The 12,415-nt window shown below is 51.2% G+C and overlaps 1 protein-coding gene across 8 annotated transcripts in view; it reads right to left on the bottom strand.

The window, feature by feature from the left end:
- Positions 1 to 12,061, bottom strand: part of SPG7 (SPG7 matrix AAA peptidase subunit, paraplegin) — a 45,984-nt gene extending 33,923 nt beyond the window's left edge. For 6 of the 8 annotated variants that reach the window (XR_013530314.1, XR_008478168.2, XM_008990569.5 and 3 more), the window contains exons 1-3: positions 11,859 to 12,061; positions 9,287 to 9,389; positions 5,659 to 5,739 (exon numbers count right to left, since the gene is read on the bottom strand). Coding sequence is in view for 6 of the 8 variants with exons in the window: in XM_008990569.5 (XP_008988817.1) it covers positions 5,659 to 5,739; positions 9,287 to 9,389; positions 11,859 to 12,041 (367 nt within the window). In the remaining 2 variants the exon portion in view is untranslated. Of the gene's footprint in view, positions 1 to 5,658; positions 5,740 to 9,286; positions 9,390 to 11,436 lie in introns of all 8 variants that reach the window. The other 2 variants (XM_054248551.2, XM_078358008.1) reach the window with 1 other exon arrangement.
- Positions 12,062 to 12,415: the final 354 nt, after the last annotated feature.

Here is a 12,415-nt window from a genome sequence, read left to right as displayed (position 1 = left end):
TGGCCAACGTGGTGAAACCTTGTTCCTACTAAAAATAAAAAAAATTAGCCAGACATGGTGGCATGCATCTGTAATCCCAGTTACTTGAGAGGCTGAGGCAGGAGAATTGCTTGAACCTGGGAGGCGGAGGCTGCAATGAGCTGAGATTGCACCTCTGCACTCCAGCCTGGGTGACAGAGGGAGATTCTGTCTCAAAACAGAAAAACAGAGGCCGGGCACGGTGGCTCACGCCTGTAATCCCAGCACTTTGGGAGGCCGAGGCGGGTGGATCACAAGGTCAAGAGATCCAGACCATCCTGGTCAACATGGTGAAACCCCATCTCTACTAAAAATACAAAAAATTAGCTGGTCATGGTGGCGCGTGCCTGTAATCCCAGGAGGCTGAGGCAGGAGAATTGCCTGAAGCCAGGAGGCGGAGGTTGCAGTGAGCCGAGATCGCACCATTGCACTCCAGCCTGGGTAACAAGAGCAAAACTCCATCTCAAAAAAACAAACAAACAAACAAACAGAAAAACAAAACAAAACAAACAAAAAACACCCTCGGTATAAAAGGCACTTCCTCTGCCTGGAAGACCCTCCACCTCCTTCCCATTAAGTCCTTAACTTGTCCAGCCCAAGCCTCCAGAGCGTCCTTCCATGGAGGTGCCCAACGTGCCTCTTAAACACCACGCCTTCAGCGTTGTGGCCATTTGTGCCTGCGCACCCAGTGCTGCCTCCAGGATGGTGCCTCAGGACACTCTGATGAGCCGAAAGCTCACAGGGAGCTGGGGGTGCAGCCTGAGTTCCTGCTGCCTGTGCTGAGGCAGCGTGCCATGGCACGCAGGAAATGCACTTGCCTCCTGAGCCTCACTGCACAGCCGTGGACAGTAGCCTACGGGACCACTGGCAAGTTTTGTTGCCAAAATTCTTCTTCCAGGAAAAAAAAAGTCAATCATTGACAATCATATATTATGATCAGTAACTCACCTAAGTCATCTAAAAATGGCTGATGCCACTGAGTCTCAAGGAAGCAGCCACAGAGACCACACCAGGCTTATCACACTTGGAAACCGCCCCTGCAGACAGCAGCCCCGAGTGCCACAGCTGAACCCGACAGACGAGAGGCATGGTGGGGCAGGAGCTCCATGAGCAGTCATACCTCACAGGGCAGGGTCTTCTCCACAAGAAGCTGTGTGAAAATGTGACCAGTTGCTTTGTTTCTGGTTAAGTTTCTGACTGTGAAGTCACTGTAGCTTCACATGCAGTTGTAAGAAAGGGGACAGAGCAATGCCTTGTCCACCTGCTTCCAGTCATCACATCTCGAAAACGATGACCAGATCCCAGCCGGGCTTCCCCACCACAACAGTTCTCCAAGCTCCTGGGCCACCTCGTGACACACGCACAGTGCGTGCTCATGTACCCACAGCAGCCAAGGCGGGCAACAGCCCAACCACAGGATCCCTCGGCATCTCCCTCCCCATCCTGGCCCCTAGCAATCACAAATCTCTGGTCCATCTCTGTAACTTTTGCCTTCAGAGAATGCTCTATAGAAAACTGAAAACCATACGGAATGGGATCTTTTGGGCCTGCCTTTTTCACTTGACATAAATCCTTCCAGCTTCCCCCGAGTTAGCAGTGAGTGGTATAAGAGACGAAACTGCATCTGACCCTGAGATTCCAACCAACTACTTTTTGGGCAACCACTACTTACAATTATCGTGTGCAGCTGGCAAAGCTGTTTCTAAGCCACGTTCAGTACTGCTCTTTCATTTAGGGAGGAGCCAAAGAATCTTCACGTACACAGACACGATGAGGTCCAGCATCCGACCATGAAGGAGGCCTGTCTGAGGGCCAGGACTGTGCTGTGCGTGTCTGATGGAGCCAGCGGTCCCGAAAACCCACACAAACCAACCCCCCTCAACCACAGCAGAAGGCCCAGGGTAAACCCAAGGTAGGTTCTCAAAAGAAAGATTCTTTGGCTCAGTAAATAATGATCCTCTAATGCAAATTTAACAGACATTATTTTCTCAAAGCAAACTACAATTCAACCCAAAACTGAATAAATGTAAGCCACTCAGAGGCAGAAGAGACACACAAGTCAGCCACTTGCAGCCTCTCCCATAAGCATGGAGGAGAGCAAAGGGCATGATGACTCCTGCACGCATGCCAAGGCACCTGCCAGTGAAGCTGCGGCCACGATTTCCCTGGAGAAGCACCTAACAGCACGCCAAGAGTGATCACCAGGAGGCTCCGTGCCATTCCTTCCAGGAATCAGTTATCAGTGCAGCCAAGCAAGTCCCTGAGTAACCATAACACAACACACAAGGCTGAATGCAAAATCAGCCCAGGCCACAAAATCCTTCCCTCTTCTGACAGGTGATCTTTGAGCAACATGGGAGTGAGTTACACACGTTCACTTACACGTGCATTTTCTTCCACCCGTTACCCCTGAGACAAGGAGACCAGCCCCTCAGCCTCCTCCTCAGCCCACTCAAAGTGAAGGCCCTGAGAATGAAGACCTTTATGCTGAGGGGCCTTAATAAATAGGGAATTAGGCCAGGTGCGGTGGCTCTCGCCTGTAATCCCAGCACTTTGGGAGGCCAAGGTGGGTGGATCACCTGAGGTCAGGAGTTTGAGACCAGCCTGGCCAACATGGAGAAACCCCATCTCTTTAAAATAAAATAAATAGGGAATAGCCAGGCACAGTGGTTCATGCCCATAATCCCAGCACTTCTGGAGGCTGAGGCAAATGGATCACAAGGCCAGGAGTTCAAGACCAGCCTGGCCAACATGGTGAAACCCTGTGTCTACTAAAAATACAAAAATTAGCCAGGCATGGTGGCAGGCACCTGTAATCCAAGGTCCTTGGGAAGCTGAAGCAGGAGAATCACTTGAACCTGGGAGTTGGAGGCTGCAGTGAGCCAAGATAATGCCACTGCACTCCACCGTGGACAGTGAAACTCCATCTCAAAAAATAAATAAATATGGCCGGGTGCAGTGGCTGACACCTGTAATCCCAGGACTACGAAAGGCCCAGGGAGGCAGATCACCTGAGGTTGCAAGTTCGAGACCAGCCTGACCAACATGGAAAAGCCCCGTCTTTACTAAAAATACAAAATCACCCAGGCACGGTGGCACATGCCTGTAATCCCAGCTACTTAGGAGGCTGAGACAGGAGAATTGCTTGAACCGGGAGGTGGAGATTGCAGTGAGCTGAGATCACACCACTGCACTCCAGCCTGGGAGACAGAGTGAAACTGTGGTGCAAAAAAAAAAAAAAGTCGAAGGACACACTCCAGTGAGATGCTGAAGAATACAAGAGTCCCGAAATCTGTTCAGAACAATTCCATATGAAGATTCAGAAGTCTTTTACAAGGTAGTTCTGAGTGGCTGTAGGCATTGACACTTACTGTAAAACCAACAGTGAAGCTGAGGATGAGCCTGAAGCCAGAAACATCTAAACGAATCCAACAAGAAACACTGGTGTCCTTTCCCGCAGTCACGACCTCCCCTTGAGAGCCTGCAGCGGGCGTCACAGCTCCTCTCACAGAGAGTAAAGGTGTCCCAAGCCTTGTGAATGCAGCCTCTTACCCAAAATCAAACAACCAGGACGGCACTCCTGAAACAAACTCCCGCTGAACTCCACATTCACAATAATACTCTGATCTTCCCAGGGCTGAACCCTGATTTCCACATCCCGAAAACCTTTCTGAAAAGCAACATGGGAAAAAAGTCCTCATGATAGCGCCCGACTCAGCTTCCAAGCCCACGGCCGCGTTCTAGAAAAACGGGCTCTAATGAGCAGCTGACTTTCGGTGAGAGGCCTCAAGGGTCCAGAAGCAAGGCACTTCTGAAGCTGACTTCCACCCTTGTGTCCTTTGGGGCAGTGATTCTAAGCAGGGCTGGCCGCTAGAGCCTTGGGATCACCCTCCTCCAGACTCTGCTTCCCCAGAAGCACAAGAGGCCCTGGACAGGGGGCCACTTCCTGAAGAGAGCACCCCACAGAAGACCCAGTGCAAAGCAGGTGTAGAAGGGTCTGGACGGAACCTCAGCTTCCTCATGTGCAGATAGGGGTAACAGCAACAGGGCTACTTTGAGAAGACAATGAGATGAGATGATGCATGGAATCACTTGCTGTGGCGCCAGGCAAACTCTAATCACTCGTAGTGGTTAGCATTTCCATTATTCTTATGATTAGCTACAGGCAACTAAAAGCAAACACCAGCTTTTCTCTTAGAGCTCTGGGCACTTATCAGTTCAGTTCGGACTTTTACCTGTGTAGCTCCCTCACCCCTGATATCATCAAGTGAGTCCTAATTCCAGAGCTGAAAGATTTAAGATTACAGAATGTAGGCCGGGTGCAGTGGCTCAAGCCTGTAATCCCAGCACTTTGGGAGGCAGAGGCGGGTGGATCACGAGGTCAAGAGATCGAGACCATCCTGGTCAACACGGTGAAACCCCATCTCTACTAAAAATACAAAAAAATAGCTGGACATGGTGGCGCGTGCCTGTAATCCCAGCTACTCGGGAGGCTGAGGCAGGAGAATTGCCTGAACCCAGGAGGCGGAGGTTGCGGTGAGCCGAGATCGCGCCATTGCACTCCAGCCTGGGTAACAAGAGCAAAACTCTGTCTCAAAAAAAAAAAAAAATTTACAGAATGTTCTTAGATCTCACAAGTTGTGAACTGGGGCAGAGACTCACTGGCATGTGGTGGTGGCTCTTACAGTGGACAAGAATCCATCCCAGTAACTGCCATCATGACCACACACACCATGATGAGAGAGGTGCCAGCCTCTCCTCCTCACACTCCTCCAGGGGCTGCTTCCCAAGCCCAGTGGCAGTGGCAACGTTAACCAGGTGTGTATGGGAGTGGGTTTAGCCAAGGAGTTCTGGTCCCTTCTACCACCCCTAGAACCAGATCTGAGCAGATCTGAGATTTCTGCTTTCTGTGCAGAGGTAGACATGACCTGCCATTAGATATTCCTGAACACAACACAGAGAGGCAGGTGCCCCGAGAGGCATTTCTAGAGGAAGAGGCACAAAGGACCCAGCAATTGTGTGTTTAGAGAAGCGGGGGCAAATGTGCAGAGTGCGAGGCAAGCCAGGTGTGCGGGCTCTCCCTACACGGCTTCTTTCTGAGACAGGGTCTTGCTCTGCTGCCCAGGCTGGAGAGCAGTGGTATGGCTATAGCTCATGAGCTAGGAGTCTACCTCACAATGCAGATTTCCAGTGAGAGGCCTCAAAGGTCCAAATAAAGCATTTCTGAAGCTGACTTCAACCCTTACATCCCTTGGGGCTGTCAATCTGAGGCTGAGCTTCCAACTGCCGGGCTCAAGTAATCCTCCCACCGGAGCCTCTTCAGTAGCTACGACTACAGGTGCACCTGGCCAATTTTTTTTTTCTTTTTCTTTCTGCATAGACAGGATCTTTTAAAACTTTTATTTTATTTTAATTTTTAGGGAGACAGGGTCTAGCTATATGGCCTGGGCTGATTCCAAACTCCTGGCCTCCACTGTTTCTTCCACCTGGGCCTCCCAAAGGGCTTTGATTACTGCTGTGAGCCACTGCACCCAGCCCACCTCCCCACTTTCAACACTGGCTTCACTTTGCCAAGAGGAGCACAGAGATGTGAAGACAGGCAGAGGCAGCCACCGACTGAAGAGCAGCCGACGAGCATACCTTCGTCCTCTTGAGGTGTCTTCCCCTCTGACTTCTTATTCTTCTGCTTCATCCTTGAGGTGCTAAAATAGTAAGTACCACCTGTAATCAATAGAGAAAGGATTTAACAGTTGAGGTTTGCAGCTACAGGGGAGATACACAGGAGAACAGTGTATTCGGAAATAACCAAGGCAAAACAGAAACCATCTGAAAAAGCCGACTTCTAGCCATTAGACTTAGAAATTTAAAATAAAGCATCACTTAGTCCTGTATCACTTAGTCCAGTAGGTACTAATTACAGAATAATAAACTATTTTAACTTAGGAAAGTAGTATCTTTGCTGTTTAAACTGGCTAACGTAAGTTGGGTGCCACACTTGTAATCCCAGCATTTTGGGAGGCTGAGGCAGGCGGGTCATGAGGTCAAGAGATGGAGACCATCCTGACCAACATGGTGAAACCCCGTCTCTACTAAAGATACAAAAATTAGCTGGGTGTGGTGGCTAGCTCCTGTAATCTCAGTTACTTGGGAGGCTGAGGCAGGGGAATCGCTTGAACCCGGGAGGCAGAGGTTGCAGTGAGTCAAGATCACGTCACTGCTCTCCAGCCTGGTGACAGAGCAAGACTCCGTCTCAAATAAATAAATATAATTTAAAAATTGGCTAATAAAAATAAAAGGGAATAAAAATAGTTGTGAACACAAATTTGGGAAAATATCAAGGGTGTTACAGCAGAATCCCCTTAACATACAACATTTCTTTAAATGAACTTAATCAAGCGGCTTACGCCTGTCATCCCAGCACTCTGAGAGGCTGAGGCACGTGGATCACCTCAGGTTGGCCACCTCAGCCCAGGCAACATTATTTTAGTAGAGAAACTCCATGTCTACTAAAATTACAGTAATTAGCCAGGTGAGCTGTAGTCCCAGCTACTTGGGACGCTAAGGCAGGAGAATCACTTGAACCCTGGAGGCAGAGGTTGAAGTGAGCTGAGATGGAGCCATTGCATTCCAACCAAGGGGACAGAGCGAGACTCAGTCTCAAAAAAAAAGAAAAAAAACGGCATAAGAGGCTTCCAGACAAGTGGCAATAGCAGCGGCCCAGCCACCACCACCAAGACAGGCTGGCATGACACTCCACACACAGGCTCTGTCTGGCCCAAAGTATGAACAAATCAGCATTTACAAATGGGGGAGGCCAGGTGTAACGGCCAATGCCTGTAATCCCAGCACTTCAGGAGGCCAAGGCAGGAGGATGACTTGAGCCCAGGAATTCAAGACCAGCTTGGGCAACATGGCAAAACCTTGTTTCTCAAAGAAAAAAAAGGCAAGGTGCAGCGGCTCACACCTGTAATCAATCACAGCACTCTGGGAGGCCCAGGAGAGTGGATCACAAGGTCAGTAGTTCAAGACCAGCCTGGCCAAAATGGTGAAACCCCATCTTTGCTAAAAATACAAAAATTAGCCTGGCGTGGTGGCACATGCCTATAATCCCAGCTACTCGGGAGGCTGAGGCAGGAGAACTGCTTGAACCAGGACCCGGGAGGCAGAGGTTGCAGTGAGCTGAGATCCTGCCACTGCATTCCAGCCTGGTCTACAGAGCAAGACTATCTCAAAAAAGAAAAAAGAGCAGCTGGATGTAGTATTACACACCTGAAGTCCCAGTTACTCAGGAGGCTGAAGTGGAAGGAGCACTTAGGCCCACGAGGTTGAGGCTGCAGTGAGGAGATTGCGCCTGGGCAGCAGGGTGAGACCCTATCTCAATAATAAAATATTAATAAAAATGGGGAAAGATTTTTCACAACCATGACCTGAAATGTAACTTTCTTCACAAACACAGGAACGGGTTCATCAATGAAATGACCCTGGTTGCCGCTTGCACGTAACCTCAGGGGTGAAGAGGGCTCAAGCGTGGGCTTCCTGTCTAACAGCCAAGGCACCAGTGGGCTGAAGCTAAACACCGACAGCAGATGGGCATGCTGGGGCTGGACGGCCCATCAGTGGGCACAGCACTCTCCCTACCCATGTGTTGGCACTAGGCTGCTGAATGTCAATTAGGAGCAGAAATGTTTTACTTTTTCCCTGTTCCAAGTGCATAAAGGGGAGAGTAAAATAAAGGAGTGAGGTGTCAGTCCTTCACGTTCTTTAACGTAGAGTCAAGAGAGACCAGAGAATGTCACAAGTTCTCATTAAATGATTTATTCAAAAGCAAATTATCTGCAGTGTGTTTTTAGTGACTGTCTGGATATAAAACATCTGATGACACTTTGTAGCGTGTACTAAACATTCTTGCAGCTGACTAAGGAAAAGCCTTTTTCAAGTCGCTGACACACACCAGAATTAAAAAAAAAAAGACAACTTGGGCCGGGCGCGGTAACTCACACCAGTAATCCTAGCACTTTGGGAGGCTGAGGTGGGTGGATCACATGATCAGGAGATTGAGACTATCCTGGCCAACATGGTGAACCCCGTCTCTACTAAAAATACAAAAATTAGCTGGGCACGATGGCATGTGCCTGCAGTTCCAGCTACTTGAGAGGCTGAGGCAAGAGAATTGCTTGAACCAGGGAGCTGGAGGTTGTAGTGAGCCGAGATCATACCACAGCACTCTAGCCTGGGCAGCAGAAGCAAAACTCCCTCTCAAAAAACAAAACAAAAAAAGACTGGCACGGTGGCTTATGCCTGTAATGGAATCCCAGCACTCTGTAAGGATGAGGAGGATGGATCATGAGGTCAAGAGTTCAAGACCAGCCTCCTCAAGATGGTGAAACCCCATCTCTACTAAAAATACAAAAATTAGCCAGGTGTGTTGGCAGGTACCTATAATCCCAGCTACTAGGGAGGCTGAGATAGAGTACTGCTTGAACCCAGGAGGCAGAGGTTGCAGTGAGCTAAGATCATGCCACTGCACTCCAGCCCGGGTGACATAGTGAGACTCTAACTCAAAGAAAAAAAAAAAGACAACTAGGCCATGTGCAGTGGCTCATGCCTGCAATCTCAACACTGTGGAAGGACCAGACAGGCTGACTGCTTGAGTCCAGGAGTTCAAGACCAGCCTGGAAATTGTGGCAAAGCCCCATCAATACAAAAAAAAAAAAAAAAAAAATGTAGCTAGGCGCCGTGGTGTGTGGCCGTAGGCTGGCCATTCAGAAGGCAGAGGTGGGAGGATCACTTAAGCTCAAGAGGCCGAGGCTCTGCAGCCAGGGGATTAGGAAGTACAGACCCCTTCGGGCCTAGACAACAAAGTAAAACCTTGTCTCTACAAAAAATTAAAACATTAGCCGAGTGTGATGGCCTATGCCTTTAGTCCTAGCTACTCTGGAGGCAGAGGTGGGAGGATCACTGGAGCCCAGGAGTTCTAGGCTATAGTGAGCTCTGATCACACACCTGCACTGCACTCCCAGCTGTGCAACAGAGCCAAGTCCCGTCTCTGAAACACAACAAAAAAGAAAACAGTATCTGCCTTGTCACTTCTGTATTTTTTTTTGTTCAGAGACAGGGTCTCACTCTGTCACCCAGGCTGGAGTACAGTAGCAGCATCAGCCTTGAACTCCTAGGCTCAGGCCATCTTCCCGCCTCAGCCTCCCAAGTAGTGTAGTGGGATACAGGCCTGCAATGTCATGCTCAGCTGCTTCTTTCAACAGATACATACCTAAAAGGTGCCAGAGTCTGATCGGATTCTGAAGTAAATGTTGTTTCAATAAAAGTCCATTGATCCCTTCAAAGGTAGGGGTTAGCAGTCGCAACTGTAAGCTCTGAAAAAAAAAATCCCAATACCAGAGGTCACACCAACATAACAAAATACCAAAGCAACACAGACTAAAAATCTTTTTTTTTAAGAGATGGGGTTTCACCATGTTGGCCAGACTGGTCTCGAACTTCTGACCTCAGGTGATCCACCTGCCTCAGCCTCCCAAAGTGCTGGGATTAGTCATGAGCCACGGCGCCCAGCCTAAAAATCACTTTTAAAAGTTCAAACATATAATTATTTGTAATATCTACACTGCCCTGAAAAATGAGGTAACAGTCTACGCAGTATTTCAAAGCTTTAAGGTAACATCAAAATGTCGAAAGCAAGCAAACAGGTTAAAACACAGTAGTTGGCCAGGAGAGATTGCTCCCGCCTGTAATACCAGAACTTTGGGAGGCCTAGATGACTGGATCACCTGAGGTCAGGAGTTCAAGACCAGCCTGGCCATGATGGTGAAACCTGAGATCTACTAAAAACACAAAAATTAGCCAGGTGTGGTGGGAGACGCCTGTAATCTCGGCTACTCAGGAAGCTGAGGCAGGAGAATTGCTTGAACCTGGAAGGGGAGGTTGCAGTGAGCCTAGATGGCGCCACTGCACTGCAGCCTGGGAGACAAATGGAGACTCCGTCTCAAAAAAACAAAAACGGCGCCGGACACGGCAGCTCAAGCCTGTAATCCCAGCACTTTGGGAGGCCGAGGCGGGTGGATCACGAGGTCAAGGGATCCAGACCATCCTGGGTCAACATAGTGAAACCCTGTCTCTACTAAAAATACAAAAAATTAGCTGGGCATGGTGGCGCGTGCCTGTAATCCCAGCTACTCAGGAGGCTGAGGCAGGAGAATTGCCTGAACCCAGGAGGCGGAGGTTGCGGTGAGCCGAGATCGCGCCATTGCACTCCAGCCTGGGTAACGAGCGAAAGTCCGTCTCACACACACACACACAAAAAACCACCATAGTAGTGGCCAGGCACAGTGGCGCAGGTCTGTGGGAGGCCGAGTTGGGAGCACTGCTTGAGCTCAAGACTTCAAGACCAGCCTGGGCAACTCAAGAAAACAAAACACAGCAGGGTACTGGCTGCTATCGCATGGCCTGAAGCTTCTGCCGGGAGAAGGGACCATCCCAGCTCTCCAAAGGCCACAGTGGCTGCGAAGACCCTGTGCTCCTGCTGTCACCAGAGAGTGGCTCCATGCAGAACATTTCCAGGTACTAAACCAGTTAACAAGTATGTATTTTCAACGACCTCCTTTCAAGATAAACATTTTCCCATTTAAATGTGTTTTAAGTTCTAAAGATCAGCGGCAAAGCTAAGCAACATTGGGAGACACCATCTTTTCAAAAAAAAAAAAAAAATACAGAAGTTAGAGACGTGCGGTGGCCCATGCCTCGCTAAGGCCTTTCACGTCAGGAGGATGAGGTAGGAGAATCACTGGAGTCCAGAAGGTCGAGGCCACAGTGAACCGACATCCCATCACTGCATTCCAGCCTGGGCGACAGAGCCAGACTCTGTCTCAAAAATAACTAAATAAACAGCAACCGAAAATGTGTGGGCTAAGTAAGCTCCCAGGAGAAGGATAGGAGAAAAAGCATCAGGCCAAAAGATCAAGACTCAGAGTCTGGTTTTCGGGAGGAGATGGTATACTTCGCAGCACTTGAAACAAGGCTTCCCCACAGGGGGTGCTCAATGACTTTGTGTCAGTATGGTTCCAAACTGCAACAGCAAAATGCAACTACAGCGTTTCTGCGCACACAGAAACTTTCTGGGCCGGCCACTCGGCATCGAGCACCATAACTGGAAGGCGCTGGGATTCCTGGGGGGGACTGAATCCAGCCACAGGTGCGGACTGTAAATTATTGATCCGCGGGAAACTGTTACCGGATTCCACTTTAAAAGACGAGGGAGGGCCAGGAGCCGCGGCTCACGCCTGTAATCCCATCACTTTGGGAAGCCAAGGCAGGCGGATCACTTGAGGTCAGGAGTTCGAGATCAGTCTTGGCTAACATGGTGAAACTCCGTCTCTACTAAAAATGCAAAAAAAGCGCGTCTACTACCAGCTCCTCCAGAGGCTGAGAAGAATCGCTTTGAACCCGGAAGGCGGAGGTTGCAGTGAGATCAGGCCACTGCACTGCAGCCAGAACAAACAAACAACAAAAACCCCAGAGAGAGGGGGGAAAATACCCAAACACAACAGAAGGGGTGGGAAAGCCCACGCCGAGGGCTGCGCGGATCCCAGTCCTGCCCCTTCCCAACCCGTCCAGTGCCCACGCTCCAGGTCCGCTCCCGGCTCCCCTCCAGACGCCTTCCCGACGCCGACGGGGCGCAGCTGGAGGACTCGCGGGCCCACTGGCGCAGGCTCCCCCGCCACAGGGGCCAGGCGGCCTCTGACACCGACCCTCCCGGCGCGGCGCTACCGAGCAGATCGTCGCCAAAAGGGCGGGGCGGGAGGTGGGGCCCGGACGCCGCGAAGATTTACCTGTACGGCTTGGCCTCCAGCCTCAGGGAGGCCCCACGGAGGCCTGCTAGCCACGTACGGCCGCCCCCTCCCGGGCCCCGCGGGGAACCCTGGACTCCAGGCCGGGCCTGGGCCCCACAGCCGCCCAGGACCCGGACCAGGGCACCGGCGAAGGGCGCGGAGCAGCAGCAGCACAGCCGCCATGCTGGCCTGAAGCCGCGCCTGCGCGAGCCGCGGGCCACCACGGGGCGCCTGCGCGGTGTGGGCGGGGCCTACCGGACGCCTGCGCTGTGTGGGCGGGGCCTACCGGGCGCCTGCGCACCGGGTGCCGCCTGCCCCACCCGCCGTGCTAGCCGGGCTCTCTCGCAGCCGCCTGAGGCCCTGCAGCAGCGGGGCCGGTTTAGTGGGGGGCCGCGGCTGCCGTGTTGGTTTTTGACGCCCGCCTTGTATGTTCCGAGCCTGGCGGGTGAATAACTGGCCGGGTCCTGGCTGCGTGGTCGCGCTCCGCCCGCGCCGAGGGGCCGCCCTCGCAGGCAGCCTGGTCCCCCGCAGGGCTCCGTCACAGGCGCGGGCGGACG

Source organism: Callithrix jacchus, chromosome 20, assembly GCF_049354715.1.
Source record: "Callithrix jacchus isolate 240 chromosome 20, calJac240_pri, whole genome shotgun sequence".
NCBI lineage: Eukaryota > Metazoa > Chordata > Mammalia > Primates > Cebidae > Callithrix > Callithrix jacchus.
Note: the sequence above shows the minus strand (reverse complement) of the source record. Positions and strands in the feature narration are given on the sequence as shown.